Genomic DNA, 16814 nt, shown 5'->3' with positions numbered 1-16814 from the left:
TTGCTTTCAAGATTTGTTTACTTATTTTATACGTATGGGTTTTTGCCTGCATGTATGTCTGGGCATTGATTCCCTTAGAACTGAAGTTATAGCCAGTTGTGAGCCACCAAACAGGTGCTAGGAAATGAACCCAGGCCCTCTGCAAGAGTAGGCAATGCTCCTAACTCTCCAGCCCCTCTTCCTTTTCTTTCTTCCTTCCTTTCTTTTCTTTTCTTTCTTTTTTTTTTTTTGAGACAGAGTTTTTCTGTGTAGCCTTGCCTGTCCTGGACTCCTTTTGTAGCCCAGGCTGGCCTTGAACTCATAGTGATCTACCTGCCTCTGCCTCCCGAGTGCTGGGATTAAAGGCACCCACCACCACCGCCTGGCCCTCTCTTTCTTTTCTACACAAGCTTTTCTGATCTTTACCAATTCCCAATGTGATGTTTCTCTAGAATTTGTTTGCTTATATACTATGTTTAGGGGTCAAATCTAGGGCCTTGTGTTGATTAAGTAAACACTGTGTTCCTAAACTATATTCCCTGCAGTCTAGGAATATACACTTTAAAAAAAGGCAGTCATATTTACCTGGGCAGCCTGATAAATTTGTGTCTGACAAGAGCACACTTTCCACCACACTTTTCACAGGAGTACTCAAGTTCTTCTGCCTATAAAAAGATAAGAGGAAAGTAAGGATGAAGTTGAATTGGAATTAACCCACTAAATGCAAATAATCTTTAGTCTCATTAGTTCTGTGTCTTTAGCAATGGAATTACTAAATTAAGACCTAATCCTTAAGATAGTTATTTATGATATCATGTCTTCTATTTTCAGAATTCCTAATTCCTTCTTTACCAAGGAAATATCTCAACTTAAGATAGTAACTAGACTCTAATGAAGCAGATCTCAATTCTTCCCAATGGATACACAAGAACCGCTGCCAAGAGTCTATTCAGATTTTTAACAGTTGGCTATAGCAGAGATAAGATCACCTTCAGGTTAGGCGGAGTTCCTGGTCTGTTAGGTGTAACTCTACCCCTTTCTTACAATGGAACTCAATCTTCTGGTGACAGCCCACTAAGGACAACTGCTCTAAAAGGACCAAAGTTTGGGGTGGATATCATTACCTAGAGAAAACTGAAACAAGAAATCCTTAAAAAGGGGGGATACAGATACAGAGGAAAATCTTCACTGCATGATAATTACAGGAATAGTAGAGAGTGAGTAAAACAACAAAGAGACAGAGCAGTTATCTTTTGATGGAACTGAACAGTCATCACTTAAAGAGCAGGATTTTTATTAAGCTATAGGAAGAAAACCCTGCCAATTTGCTACAACAAATCAAGGATCATCAATATAGATGAAGCAAATTCCCAGCAGTTCTAAGGTTTGTAACACAGTAAGACTGGCTATGTCCCAGAAACTGTCTCACTACCATGCATGCACAAACATCTATAGCTTTGAATAAACCTGACTCTTCCTTCTTGTTCCTACTAGGACATACAACCAGAGAACAGAGTAGCTTTTCATTTCTCAGTTCTTTCTTGTAATAACTCACATAGTATCTACAAGTTTAACTCATGTTGCCAAAATTTTAGCAAAGGTCATTTCAAATGCTTTGTATTCATATTTATTTATAAATAAAACACAGCTTCTAAGGTTGTCTAAAACAATCACCACTCAGCTAGTCATGCAATCCATGTAAAAAGTTAGTCTTCTTTAAAAGTTTTAATCAAGTTTATCAAAATGTATATTAAATAGTATTTATAAACTTTTCATTAGTTTTTCCTGCAAATTATTTAATCAAAACTCTGCCTTGACAAAAACCTCAACTTCAAGCACAATTATCTATAAACATAAAACTGAGTTACATGAATACATTAAAAATATTACCCTAAAGAAAAGATCAAGAGAATCTTGAATTGAACGAGGAGGGAGTGGCTTTTTCCTCCGAGGAAGGTCAATGGAGAGATCATTAAACTGTTCTCTTTTAGGAATAGTCTCTCCACATCTGCAAGGATGAAGAGGAGATTAGTATAGAATTTGGAATATAAAATACTACTATTCTTAATATCTTCTTCCCTCAGAGCTTATGGTCCAACATACATGAATAACATAATACAATCTTTTTTTTTAAAATAATTTATTTACCTTTATTGTATGTGCATTAGTGTTTTGCCTGCATGTATGTCTGTGTGAGAGTGTCAGATCTTGGAGTTACAGACAGTTGTAAGCTGCCATGTGGGTGCTGGGTATTGAACCCGGGTCCTTTGGAAGAACAGTCGGTGCTCTTAACCGCTGAGCCATCTCTCCAGCCCCCAACATAATACAATCTTTATGCCGTTCTTTCATTCAGAAGCACGCCTGACTGCTCTAACATCTTAGAGAAGAGTGAGCTCAGTTTTTGCACAGATCTCAGGTTTCATTCCCAGCACCCTCATAGTAGTAGCTCATAGTCACCCAGAACTCTATTTCTAGGGGGAGATGCTAGCCTCTTCTGATCTCTGAATATACATACATGCAGGCACTCATGCACAAAATGAAAAAAAAAACCCAACAACTTTTAATCAAGAAACAAGCAAACAAAAAGCCCAGCACCATGATTTGCCAGACCTGGTGGCTCAAGCCTGGCATCCCAGTACTCAGGGAGGCAGAGGCAGGCCAGCCTGGCCTACAAAGGGAGTCCAGAATAGCCAAGGTATCACAGAGGAACTCTGTCTGAAAAACCAAAACATAAAATCCTCAAACAAACAAAAAACAAAACCTGTTTCCAGCCAAGTATGGTGGCTCACACCTATAACTCTAACACTTAAGAGGCCCAGCCAGAGCCAGGAGTGGTGGCACATGCCTTTAATCCTAGTCCTCAGGTGGAAAATCTCTAGGAATTTGAGGCCAGCCAGTTCACAGACCTACTTCCAGAACACCCAAGGCTACACAAAGAAGCCCTGTCTCAAAACACCAAAAAACAAACAAACAGACATACACAAACAACAACAACAATACCACCACCACCACCAGCCCTCCAGGTCAGCCAATCAACATTTAACTACTGAGTTAAAACCAAAGTGTGTCACAGCTGGTTATGGTAGTGCATGCCTTTTTTCTCAGCACTTAGAAACAGGCAGATCTCTGAGTTCAAGGCCAGCCTGGTCTACATGATGTCATAAGACAAACAACAAAAACAAAGTGTATCAAAAACTATTTCAATTACTTTTGGCTCTTATCTCATCAAGCATTGTTATAGAAAGACTAAGGAACCAGAAAGATGGGTCAACGGGTAAAAGAGCTTGCTGCAAAAGAGCTTAATAACCAGGGCTGGAGAGGTGGCTCAGCTGTTAAGAGAACCAGCTGCTCTTCCATAGGACCTGGGTTCAATTTCCAGCACCCACATGACACCTGGAAACTGTGATTCCAGTTCCAGGGGATTTAGCATTATCACATAGACAGACAAATATTCAGGCAAAACACCAATGTCCATAAACATAAATACAATATTAAAAAAAAAAAAAAGCCAGGGGGGCAGTGGCACATGCCTTTAATCCCAGCACTTGGGTGGCAGAGGCAGGTGGATCTCTGTGAGTTGGAGGCCAGCCTGGTCTACACAGAGAATTCCAGGATAGCCAAGGCTACACAGGGAAACCCTGCCTTGGGTTAAAAAAAAAAAAAAAGCCTAGTAACCAAGCTAGGTGTGGTGAGATCTCTGATGTGGAGGCCAGCCTGACAGCTGTGATAAATCAGGCCTGTACTGTCAGGCAGCACTTGGAAGGCTGAGACAGAAAGATGTCAAATTCTAAGCCAACATGGGCTACACAGTAAGACTTTGTTTCAAAAATCCAAACTCAAAAGAATCAAAGCCTGGAAAAAAGAAGTTTGGAAGAATTGTGGGAAAGAAAGGAACATAAGTCGTGGTATGTGATATGTCACTTGCCACAAAGGACCAAGGAGGGGGACAAGTTTGCTTAGAGATTACGTACGCTTTACAGATAATGGAGTGTTGAACCTCAAACTCTAAGTTCGTAATAACAGGGCAAGTGAACACTTTGGTGGCCGAAGTATCTGGTGAATTTTCTTCTCCAAGGACAGGTTCTGTCTTCCAAGTTTTGTTCAGTTTTTCCATATCCTCCTTCAGCTGATCTAAGCACTGACTTAAAAATTCATGAGCATCCTAAGAAGATGATAATATCTGCCATCAGAGCAAAGCATTTCTTGTCATGATAGCTTATTAAACTTTGATTTATACAACTAAAACACTGAGAAGCCAAAAGGTACCTGAACAAGGCCAGTCTTATTCTGGTAAGGATATGGAGCACTTATATCTTTGGAATAAATAACAAGTGAAAAGTGTTGGAGACTTAGCTCAGTGGAAGAGCAATTACCTGGCATGTTTGACTTCTATGGTCCAAATTCCCTGGCAAAACAATCCCAAAAGCTGGGAGGTGGAGGCAGGAGGACCAGAATTCCAAAGTCATTCTTGGCTATACACATACACATTTATCGTGTTTAAGACTGCCCTGGGTTAGATGAAATACTGTCTCAAAACCAAAATAAAACAAAAAAGCCAAACGAATCATATTGAAATTTACTGTTTACCATCCAAGGTGACCATATTACACAAGTAACATTTTAAAATAAAATTAAGGCAAATGCTAATTTCAATTTTCTGTATCGAAAACATTTAAAACTAATTAACACTCACATTTTGCACATAGCCAGAGAATCTCTCTGCAGTAGCTGAAATAGCATTTTTAACCTTCTTAAGCAGTTCTTTTTTGGTCTCTGAATTAGAAATATCTTTTTTAATAAGCAGGTTGGCAAAGCGTCTGATAAAGAAGAGAGACAATGTTAGCATATTTTAAAAACACCGGGTGGCATATTTAAAGGCTAATTACTAACAACAACACATAAAAATGAAACTGCCCCAAATCCAACTATTTAAAAATTAATGAGGTCATTAAGCAAATATATACCATTACCTGATAAGTGCATTGAGTGGAATTTTCTTCCACGGGATACTTTGTTTAAGCAAATCATTTGCAAATGACTGGAGTGAAAACAAAGATTGTAAGATAGCATTCATATAGCATGTATTTCCCAAGTTGGAAAATCTGGAAAGGAAGAGTGAAGTGTGTTCAGCATGCAGAAAGGTATCTCCACTCTGCATCAGAGCCACCTACAGGGCTTGTTAAACACCATGTAACTGGACACAGCTCCTGATTCAGTAGGTATGGAAAATAGGAAGTCAGGGAAACATCAAGTTCTGCAGGACAGCAGCTGCCACTGCTGACCTAGGGAAACTGCTCTAACAACTGTACTATAACCTTACAAGGCAAACTTAAAAGAACTATTTCCCATAATTTCGTGTTACTGCCTTATTTTCCCTTCAATTTATATTCTTTGTTTGCTAAAAATATCATCCTTTTATTTATAACCAGTAAGATTTTACTTCCAATGTATCAATGGCCTTTTTTTGGGCCTGTCTATGCAAAATTTAGTATTCTTTTACACAAACTTATCAATCTTTTATTAAATCTTGATTTTGAAACAAATTTACAAAGCCTTTCCTTACATGAAAATTCTAGAGGAATTTACCCATAACATCTAGTACCTGGAGAGTTTAAAGATTTTGTTGCTGTTTTGGTTTTTTTTTTTTGAGACAGTGCTTCTCTGTGGGTAGCCCTGGTTGTCCTAGAACTTGCTTTGTAGAACATGCTGGCCTTGGAACTCACAGCGATCCACCTGCCTCTGCCTCCCTGAGTGCTGGGATTAAAGGTGTGAACAACCATGCCCAGTTGAGTTTAAAGATTTAAACTTTTATTTTTAATTTCACACATATGTCTGTTTGGGCATGTGTACTTGAGTGGAGGCACCCTTAAGGGGCCACTGGATTCCCTGAAGCTGGAGTTACAGTAAGGAGGCTGGTGTGGGTGTTAGGAATGGAAGTCAGGTGCTCATAACGGTTGAGCGACCTCTTTAGCCTAGATTTGAAATATTTATAACCGGTTTCTTTGATTCTATTAGAATTTATTCTCAAATACACTTCTAAATAAATATCTATCTATCTATCTATTTCTTCCTTCCTTCCTTCCTTTTTGGTTTTTTCAAGACAGGGTTTCTCTATGTGTAGCCCTAGCTGTCCTGGAACAAGCTTTGTAGACCAGATTAGCCTCGAACTCACAGAGATCTGCCTGCCTTCAATTGTTGGGATTAAAGGCGTGCTCAGCTGAATACCTTTTTCAAAATTTATTTTAAAAGTGCTTCTTTATTCCAACAATTAAGACTTTCTATTATATTCTGCTAAACTGCCTACACACACATCAATAGTTTATTTATGAATGAGAGAAGGTCTTTGATTTTTACTATAGTTTAAATTCATCACTCATGGTACCTTTTTAAATAATTCCAAAGGACGGAGGTGGCACATACCTTTAGTTGCAGCACTTGGGAAGCAGAGGTAAACAGATCTCTGTGAGTTTGAGGGCAGACTGGTCTATAAAGTGAGTTCCAGGACAACCAAGGCTACACAGGAAATGGGATTTTTGGGGGTGGGGGGGTGGGGCGTGGAAGGGGGAGAGGGAGTGGGAGTGGGAGTGGGAAATTCAAAGACTTGAAAATGTTTAATTCTAGTTCAAGTTTATTGACAATAAGCCACTAATTCAGTTAAAGTTATGTCTGCTTTTGAAAGAATCTTTATCAGCTGGTATATTTAAATTAGTATTTTCCAATTTTCTTTTTTAATTAATTAATATTATTTTTAAAGTTATTATCTAGTTATTTTTTATATAGTATTCTTCCTGCATTGTGCTAGCAGGCCATAAGAGGGCACGAGATCTCATTATAGATGGTTATAAGCCACCTTGTGGTGGCTGGAAATTGAACTCAGGACCTTTGGAAGAACAGCCAGTGCTCTTAACTTCTGAGTCATCTCTCCAGCCCCTTTCTATTATTATTATTTCTTTTTATTGTATCAGTGCATCAGATCTCTTTAATGACCATGAGCCACCATGTGGTTGCTGGAAATTGAACCGGGACCTCTGGAAGAGCAGCCAGTGCTCTGAACCACTGGGCCATCTCACCACTGTTTTGTAGGAAAGTGGCTTTCTTTTTTATATTCCAATTTTGTTTGTGGACAGAATTCCATACCCTCTTTTGTTAATTTAGTAAGGTGAAGTCTTTAATGTACAACCACAGTAGTGAAGGGGAGGAAGAGGAGCAGCAAGGTGTTATGCTTTCCTTTCACTTTGGCACAAGTCTTATCTTGGTACTTAGACTTTCTGGGAGTGATTTCTCCTTTTTCTAGTGTCTCATCATCCCTCACGCATATTAATTTTCATATAACCCCTTAAGCCTTTTGTCCCAACTCTGAGTTTCTGCAGGTTTAAAGCAATGGAAAACAGAAATGCCATAGGAAATGGATTTGCATGTACACTAAGATATCCATTAAACATTTGTCTCCTAGCAGAACTAAAACACAGGCTTCTTTCATGTATTTCTTTGCACTTCTACATGTGCATGTGTGACTGCTGTGAAGGATTTGTGAGGAACTCCAGAATTAGGTAGCCTCCGCTATCCTCTAGCCTTCAAGTTTCTTTTCAAATGTGCCCTTTCCCTTAGAGGAGTCTTGGCAAGTGAGTACTGATATAACTTACGTTACCAGAGTTCTTTAAAGATTTTTGAAAAGAGGAAGATTTATTGATAATAGGTATAGGCATTATCCAGGAGTGAAAGAAAACACTGGAGGAGCCTGGAATGTAAAAAATGGTCAACTCATAAGACTGTTAACAGAGGGGCTGGAGAGATGGCTCAGAGGTTAGGAGCACTGTCTTCTTCCATAGGTCCTGAGTTCAGTTCCCAGCAACCACATGATTTGATGCTCTCTTCTGGCATGCAGTAGTAAATGCAGATAGAGCACTCATACATAAAACAAAGAAATCTTTTTTAAAAAAAGACTGTAACAGAGTAGCACAGATCAGAACTATAAAGTATGTAAGAGGAAGTGACAGGAAAAGAAGATGAAGATCATAGTCTCAAAATAGGACAGGTTAAATCATAAGAATGCTAAGTCGGTAGTGATGGAGTGACATACACCTTTAATCTCAGCATATCTCTGTGAGTGGAAGGGCAGCCAGGGCTATACAGAGGAAATCCTGTCTCTAAAAGAAAAGAAAAAAAAATGTTGTGTTACAGGGTATTTGATTCCAATGTGATCCCTGAGACTGTGAACTGTAAAAACCTGTCTTGTTTGGTGTGGTGAAGCCCTAACACTTACCTTTACTCCAAGAGTTATCTGTACAAAGGACTTAATAAAGAGACCCTAGGTTAAGAGGCAGAGCAAGAAACCAACTGATAGGGATTAAAGAGTAGAGGCGACTTTGAGTTGAAGGGTATTTAAGACAGCGTGTAGAAGGAGCTCTTTAGCTCTTAGCTCTCTTATCTCTTAAGCTCCTCAGCTCCTCAGGCTTTGGCTTTTTGAGCTCTGAGCTAGCAAGTCTTTGGCCTTGTGTTTTTTGGCCTTTTCTTTCTGGGCAGTCAGCTGAGCTAGTGAGCCTTTTGGGCCTTTTCCATCAGGACATGAGCTGAGTAGGAAGGCCAGCAAGGTGCTTCTCTGCCTCTCTGAGCTACCAGATTTTTCAACACAGCATCTGGCTCCTGAGTCTTTATTAGTAAAATAGAATGATCAGGGATTTTCAATTAAAACAACAATGTTGTCTGGGGCTGGAGAGATGGCTCAGTGCTTAAGAGTACTGGCTGCTTTTTCAGAAGACAACATGCCATTCTCAGCCCTAAGTTTTAACAATTCTGCCAAGAATTAATCCTATAAGAAACCCATAAAGCATTACAAGATCAATTATCGTGCTACATATAATCCCAGTATTTGGGAACTAGAAACAGGAGGGTCAGAAGTCCAAGTTCATCCTTGACCACACAAAATCTTGTCTCAAAAAAGAGGCGGGGGTGAGGGGGCGTGGGGGGTGGATTCGGAGATGATGGCTCAGTAGTCAAGAGCACTGGTGGCTTTTTGAAAGTGCCTGGTTTCTTTCTTTAAAAAAACAAAACAAAAGAAAACAACAACAACAAAACTAGGGTTTCTCTGTGTAGCCCTGGCTGTCCTGCACTCTCTTTGTAGACCAGGTTGGCCTCGAAGTCACAGAGATTTCCCTGCCTCCTGATTGCTGGGATTAAAGGCATGCTCCATCACCGCCTGGCTTGGTTTTTTGGCCTGGGTTTAGTTCTGGGTACTTACTATTATTAATTACTACCATTATGATCTCATTTTTGTGTTAAGAATATATAAAAAAAAAAATAATGAAAGTACCCGAGTATTGACCAAAATATTTAGAATTGGGGAATAGCCATTTTTTCTGTTAAGATGATATTAGACATATTTGACCATGTCCCCTGGAGGGGGAGACCTGGTGGCACTCAGAGGAAGGATAGCAGGTTACCAAGAAGAGATCTGATACTCTATGAGCATATACAGGGGGAGGAAATCCCCCTCAGGAACAGTCATAGGGGAGGGGAATAAGGGGAAAATGGGAGGATACAAGGGATGGGATAACCATTGAGATGTAACAAGAATAAATTAATAAAAAATATGATATTAGAGAGATAGACAGACAGGTAGACAGAAATACACATTTTCAAGGTCTGAAAACTGTTTGGAGACCAGGTAATGGACTTATGGTTTATAGTTATGACAAATCTTTAATAAGTGTCCAAATTTCTAAATATGTTATAACTATACTATGAATCCTTTCTTAAATTAATATCCACAACAAATGGAGAACAACTCAGTTAAGCCACTTTACAAGAAAGTTTACCAACCCCTGCAGCTGCTGATGATGAGAGGAAAGGGGCACTCTAGGTTTGTTCCAGCCTGTGTAATCCTGGTTACACCTCAGTTTTTTAACTGATAGAGGAGCTGGCTGAGGAAGAAACCCCAAGCTTCTTTTGGCAGAAGGATTCTGACTTGAAGCATTACTCCTAAAAACAAAAAACACAAAATAAAAATTTTAATTACTACCTTTTCCCTCAAGTAGAGTCAAAGAAATCAATGTCTAAGGGAAAGCAGTCTCAAACTTAAGGGAAATATTAGTAATAGCGGCACTTATGAGAAAAACATGTATGTTCTAATTAGAAACTTAAGACCAGAGCCTTGTGAACATGCCTTATATTCATTCAGTAACTGTCAATAAGAAACAAAAACAAAATAGGAAACTTAAGATGTTTACATATTTGCCGTATAAACTACATAACCCAAGCTAGCCATTTGAGAAAAACAATACAGTTTCAGCTTTTAATTGTTTTCATACATTTTATAGATGCCATATCAGTTTACCTAGTTTTGGACATGATAGGCAGTAAACCACTTTACTACAGCAAATCACATCAGAGAAAATATTAATTTTTTAAAGAAAGATGTTAAAAGCTTTTGGAAGCAGAAATATTAGAGGTATTTTAAATTTTCCTGTATATTGTGATTGTTTTCCAAAAAGGTTAAAGCAATTTTTACTTCTTTGAATGGTGAATTTCCACTTCCTCACATTTCTCTCATTTATTATTACAATTTTTCTCACTATGGTAGCACATGACTTTGTTGCTATTTTAACGTGCATTCTTAATTACATTTGAAGTTGAACACATTTTTATAATTGAATTTTTCTCTGAAATGGTCTTCTATATTCTTATTTTTTCCCCCCAGGGTCTCTCACTATGTATTCCTGACTGGCCTCAACTCTCTATGTAGACCAGGCTGGCCTTGAACTCACTGAAACCAGCCTGCCTCTGCATCCAGGGTGCTCAGATTACAGATGTGTGCCATCATGCTGGAAAAATTTAACACGTGTTCACGAATGGCAGAAGAAGGGTCAGATTATATGAAAACAAAATTATAGACAGTTATAGGCCACCATGTGAATGCTGGGAAATGAACTTTGGCCTTCTGCAAGAACAGTACATGTCTTAACTACTGAGCAATCTCTCCAGCACTCAAGCCACACTTTTGAGAGCCTTGCTACATAGCCTTAGCTGGTCCATAATTCACTTTATAGACCACATCAGCCTTAAATTTGTGGCTACTTCCTCTTTGCCTCTTGGAGTTACAGGCATGCATTATCATGCTTGGCTGGAAACTAAATTTCTGAAAAACTTTTCCAATGAAAAATACTTGTATGAAGCTCTAGTTTTTAAGAGGGAGCCAGGCGTGGTGGCACAGGCCTGTAATCCCAGCACTCGGGAGGCAAGGCAGGCGGATCACTGTGATTTCGAGGCCAGCCTGGTCTACAAAGTGACTCCAGGACAGCCAAGGGTAACACAGAGAGACCTTGTCTCAAAAAAAAAAACAAAAAACAAAAACAAAAACAAAAAACAAAAACAAAAACAAAAAAAAAAAGAGGGAAAAAATTTCTTAATTTCTGAAAGTTAACCTAATAACTGTATAGGAAACAAAAGCAACGCAAAAATGCTCCAGGAGCTTTAATATGTCTATACTTGAGAGGATGGAAAATGCAATGGTCAAAAGACTGACATTATTAATGTCAGTCAACAAAAGCAGCATCAGTATAAATCTTTCCAGATCTCAGTTTATTCATGGTTGGACACATTTCACAACAGATTTTTATCTGTTTTATCTGGAGTACTTTCTAACTAAAGTGTCATGATGTTATGATTGGAATTGAGTCTGCTGTGCTTAAACTAGGGCATTAGCTAAAAGTATAAAAAACAGCTTGTTTCACCACTCAAGATTCCGAAGAGGAAAAACCCCTTCGATTTCTTGGCATTCTGTAACTAAGGAATACCTGTCTAGGTTAATGCCACCAGAAGAGTAGTCCTTGGATCCTGCTCTGCTCCCATAAAATGAGGATGACTGCAAAGGTAAAAGTCCTATAAAACATAAAAGAAAACTTAATACCTAATTTAGCCACTCAAGTGCATCTAATCATATTACACAATTGGATATTTACATTTAACTCTATTTTTAACACATGCCCATTCAAAAGATTGATAGTGTGGGGAGAGTTACAGCAGCAGTGCTCTTCTGTCTGCAAACTGCTCAAGGTCCTCCTCCTCTAGCTTCTCAGCCCTCTGCCCCCACTTTTTCATTTGAGTTTGTTTTTTTCATTCAAACATGTATATAGTGAAGACATTTTACTCCCAAATCCTTGCTCCCACCCTTTTACCTCTCCTACCAACACCCTTCTTCTCCCAAGAGGTGCCCCCCTAATCTGGTCTTTTGTGTGTGACCCACTTGTTTGTACAGCTTAGCTTTTTATGTCTTACATAGCAAAAGTACTTTTGTTTTGGTTTTTCCAGACAAGGCTTCTCTGTGTAGCTCTGTCTGTCCTGGAACTTACTCTGTAGTCCAGGCTGGCCTTGAACTCACAGAGATCTGCCTGCCTCTGCCTCCCAAGTGCTGGGATTAAAGGCATGTGCTATCACCACCTGGCTACAATTCTTTAGTATACATATAATTTTACTATTTATTAAAGATAACAGCAGTTTGTATAGTAATGAGATGGCTTATTATGTATTTTTACGTTTGCTCATTGCTGATTGATTATAATAGCTTAAAACAGCCGGGTGTGGTGGCACATGCCTGTAATTTATGCTTGTTAATTGCTGATTGATTATAATAGTTTAAAACAGCCAGTGTAACAATAATAATCACTTAAAACAAATGAATGGTAGTAGATGATCTAAATATTAGTATTTCAGAAATATGGCTTATTGGCCAAACGTCTGCCTCTAGGAATCTGAATGATAAAGAGCAACACTGATGAACCTTAACATCAACCACTGTAACCCCCTCATTCAGTCTATGATCTTGGCACTTTTAACACTAAAAGATTAATTCTACACACTGAAATTCAAGAAAAAGATCTGGGTTGTTTTGGAGATAGGGTCTGTGGAGCAGTAGCTGTCCTGGATTTTGCTCACAGGGATCCTCCTACTTCTGCTTCCTAAGTGCACTGTTTCCTATTGTTTGGCTGTTCACTGCTCTCCTTTGAAACACACCTAAGAGAGAACCTCTCCAGAGAATGCTTTGACGTTCTGGGTTTTAGCTGCTGCTCCAGATTCCCACTACTGTGGTTGCAGTCACCTTCACTGAATTGCTGGTTTGCTGTTTAACAGGACGACTGGAATCCTGACAACAAAGAGTGCTATCGCTAAAAAGGTCCGTTTCTACTTTCCCCGTTAACCTCTCCTATCTAGGGTAGGTGTGTTGGAAGGGAGGTATAAACATAAAACAGCAGCAACAACAACAACAAAAACCACAAATAAAGTAGGTTTTAAAAAGTTCAAAGCCAGGGTTGATGGCACATGCACATGCCTTTAATCCCAGCACTTGAGAGGCAGAGGCAGAGGCAGGTAGATCTCCGTGAGTTCGAGGTCAGCCTGATCTACAGAGTGAGTCCAGGCTACACAGCCTGGACAGCCAAGGCTACACAGAGAAACTCTGTCTTGAAAGCCAAAAAAAAGGAAAAAAAAAAAAGTTCAAAGCCTACAGGTGGCACCGAACATGGAGTGCCAATTGTTGGCGTACTTTTTAAAAACTATTTTTATTTTGGGTTCCTTAAATCCCTTCTTCATCCCAATCCCTTCCAACACCCCAACACCAGATAGGAGAGAAAGAAGGTTGATGGGGAGAGCGGATGTAGTTTTTTTTTTAGCAGCTTCCTACTGTTCAGGGTTGTCGGATTCCTTAGGGCAAGTCCAATCCTCGTTTCAGGACACCTCCCACTTCTTGTCAGACAGCAACCTGGAGCAGCAGTGAGGAAGCACCAGCAGCTTCTTCCTTCTTGGAGCCCCCAGTCTCTCTGTGGGTCTGGCTTTATTTATCCCCACTGACAAAGACCACAAGCCCCGCTTCTGGCTAGGTAGGTATTTCACAGCTGACAAACATCACACACCCGCTCAGGAGGCAACTATCAGCTGTGGACAAACTGGAGCAGCCCCCATATCCCACAATTGAGATTAAAACAAAAAACATGTTTACATACAACCCAAAACTTCCACAACACTGGATTACCCACTATTTCTGGAAAAATGTATAGACATGCTAGTTTAATATATCATATAAACAAATGAGACCTTAAAGACCAAAACTTACCTGATGTTCGGTTTTCTTCTGCCTGTTTCAAACTCAGCTGCTTTTCTCTACTGCTGGTTAAATATTTTCTCGAAGGGTCTGTCATAGCTTTGTTGTTCCTACAGTTAACAATTTTAAATAAATATAGTGAATGTATAAAGATATTCTTAAGGGGCTGAAGAGATGGCTCAGTGGTTGAGAGCACTGACTGCTCTTCCAAAGGACCCAGGTTCAATTCCCAGTACCCACATGGCAGCTCACAACTGTCTGTAACTCCCAAGATCTGACACCCTCACACAGACATACAAGCAGGCAAAACACCAATGCACATCAAATAAAAAATAATAATAATAAAATTTTAAAAAGATACTACTTCTCAATGATATAAGAACTATGAAAATAACGTTTAATTAAGTAAGAAGTAATATACCATGGCTCTAGAAAATTTAAAGAATATTTTCTTTAAAAAAAAATCAAATAATCAAAGACAGCAAGATGATACATGCTGCTTTTTTTCTTTTTGGTTTTTCAAGATATGTAGCCTTGGCTGTCCTGGACTCACTTTGAAGACCAGGCTGTCCTCGAACTCACAAAGATCTGCCTGCTTCTGCCTCCCAAGTACTGGGATTAAAGGCGTGCGCCACTGCGCCTGGCAATACCTTTTTTTTTTTCCCTTGGCCAAAAGCAAGATCAAGGGCCAGCCAGCTCAGTAAGTAGAAAGCACTTGCCACAAAAGCCTGATGACCTAAGTATGATTCCAGGTTCTTATAGAGAAGGTAAAGCACCAACTCCTGCAAGTTGTCCTGTGACCTCCACATGTAAGCTGTGGCACGCACATGTACACCTGCACACTCTCACTCTCAAGCACACACACAAAGTAATAGAATTTAAAATTATTTACCTAAGACAAAAACAATTAAAGATGTAAACTATGCAGTATTAATGCTTTGTGGTTTAAAAATAATAAACCTCAGATGTTCTTATGTCACATATAATTTGAAAGGCTATGTAAAAAATATAAACATTTTAACTTGTACTGTGTAATAGATTTATGTACATGAATGCAAATACTTTTTCCTTTTGAGATAGGGTCTCTCTCTCAAAACTCTACAGAACTAGCCCTGTAGACCAGGCTGGCCTTGAATTCACAGAGATCCACCTGCATCTGCCTCCTAAGTGGTGAGATTAAAGGTGCATGCCATCACACTGGGCACAAAGTTAGGAATTTTAAAATTTCCATTCCTGCCTATTATTTCCAAGTACCTGAAAGCAGAGTGTCCACATAAATAAAATATCCAAGTATTTATTGAAATTGCTAATTAAGAAGAAATATAATAAATTGAGCTTATAACAGTAATGCTGCCCATATTCCCTGACTCCATTTTTGTGTCCTCTGTTTCACATCTTCACCCTACAGTCTCTCATTAAGAGATATAGCTAATCCTTGCATTCAAGAGGTGGAAGTTAAGAAGTTCAAGGCCCGTCTGGGCTACACAGTGAGTCTGAGAGCAGCATGGGCTATATAAGACCACTGTGTTTACTTCTCTCTATCCGCTAATGAATTTGGCCCTGTAATTAATTTTCGTTTCCTGAAAGAACAAAACAGAAGTGTTTGTGAATTCTGATCTCTATCCTAAAAATGTCTTTCAGATGTCTAGTTCCCTGGAATCCTGTCACCACTTTACGAATAATTCTAGGCTAGCTTGCTAGATGGTGGACAAAACGTGGCCTAATTACTCAAACTGATAGTATCTCCATGGTCAGCTATGAGTGAGGCTACTCAAAGTTTCTCAAGCCATTTACAGACCAGATCATGGGGTGGGGGTGCTGTAGGGGCAGATCAAAGGGTCTAGGCACAACTGGTTAAGCCAAGTTCAAATAAGCTTAAGTACACAGTGACTATAATTCATAAGTACTTTTGTTGTTGGGTTTTTTGTTTGGTTTGTTTTTTTGAGACAGATGTTCTCTACGTAGGCCTGCTGTCCTAAAGCTTACTATGTAGACCTGGCTGGCTTTGAACTCACAGAGATTCACCTGGCTCTACCTCTCAAATGCGTGGATTAAAGGTGTGCATCACCATGCCAGGGCAACAATACTTTTTAAGATGTAATTTAAGGGGGCTGGAGAGATGGCTCAGTGGTTAAGAGCACCGCCTACTCTTCCAAAGGACCCGGGTTCAATTCCTAACACTCACATGGCAGCTCACAACTGTCTGTAACTCTAAGATCTGACACCCTCACACCAATGCACATAAATTAAAAAAAAAAAAAATTAAAAAAAAAAAAGATGTAATTTAAAAACACTATATGGAGTACTATGTTGTACAGCAATAGGTAACTGTTACAAGGAATATGGAGTAAAACATAACCATGAAGAGTACAGAACTGACCTGCTGCTACAGTAAGTATTGATCTGTTCAAGAGGAAGGTGGCAGGCTAAACCAAGACCACTGAGTGGAGTCACCAGCCCAGAGGAATGAAGCATGTACCTTAGGATTTTAGAGCAACCCTGTGTGCAACAGAAAATTCTAAATTATCTCGGTAGGACTTAAAAGCCTTCCCAGAGAATGAGGATGTGATTACTAATCATTAAGGAGTGATGTTACCAGAGGCACTAAGAACTGGTGCTATCCCACCATGAAGCTCTAAAGTCAAAGGGGCGCAGCAGCAAACTCCCCTACCTGGAATTAAGTATATTGAGATTGGGCCAGTGACTCCTTATGATCAACTGAAAGAGTAATAATAAAGTTGAA

General features: G+C 39.3%; 1 protein-coding gene across 9 annotated transcripts in view; it reads right to left on the bottom strand.

Annotated features, from left to right (window-relative positions):
- The window catches only part of USP37 (ubiquitin specific peptidase 37), an 89031-nt gene that overhangs the window by 31470 nt on the left and 40747 nt on the right, over positions 1-16814 (bottom strand). For all 9 annotated transcript variants that reach the window (XM_084778471.1, XM_084778469.1, XM_084778472.1 and 6 more), the window contains exons 9-16: positions 14084-14181; positions 11772-11856; positions 9799-9957; positions 4950-5081; positions 4673-4796; positions 3951-4141; positions 1870-1987; positions 565-644 (exon numbers count right to left, since the gene is read on the bottom strand). In XM_084778471.1, the coding sequence (XP_084634597.1) occupies positions 565-644; positions 1870-1987; positions 3951-4141; positions 4673-4796; positions 4950-5081; positions 9799-9957; positions 11772-11856; positions 14084-14181 (987 nt within the window). The remainder of the gene's footprint in view (positions 1-564; positions 645-1869; positions 1988-3950; positions 4142-4672; positions 4797-4949; positions 5082-9798; positions 9958-11771; positions 11857-14083; positions 14182-16814) is intronic.

This window comes from Acomys minous, assembly GCF_964271855.1.
Source record: "Acomys minous genome assembly, chromosome: 4".
In the NCBI taxonomy this organism is placed as follows: Eukaryota; Metazoa; Chordata; class Mammalia; order Rodentia; family Muridae; genus Acomys; species Acomys minous.
Note: the sequence above shows the minus strand (reverse complement) of the source record. Positions and strands in the feature narration are given on the sequence as shown.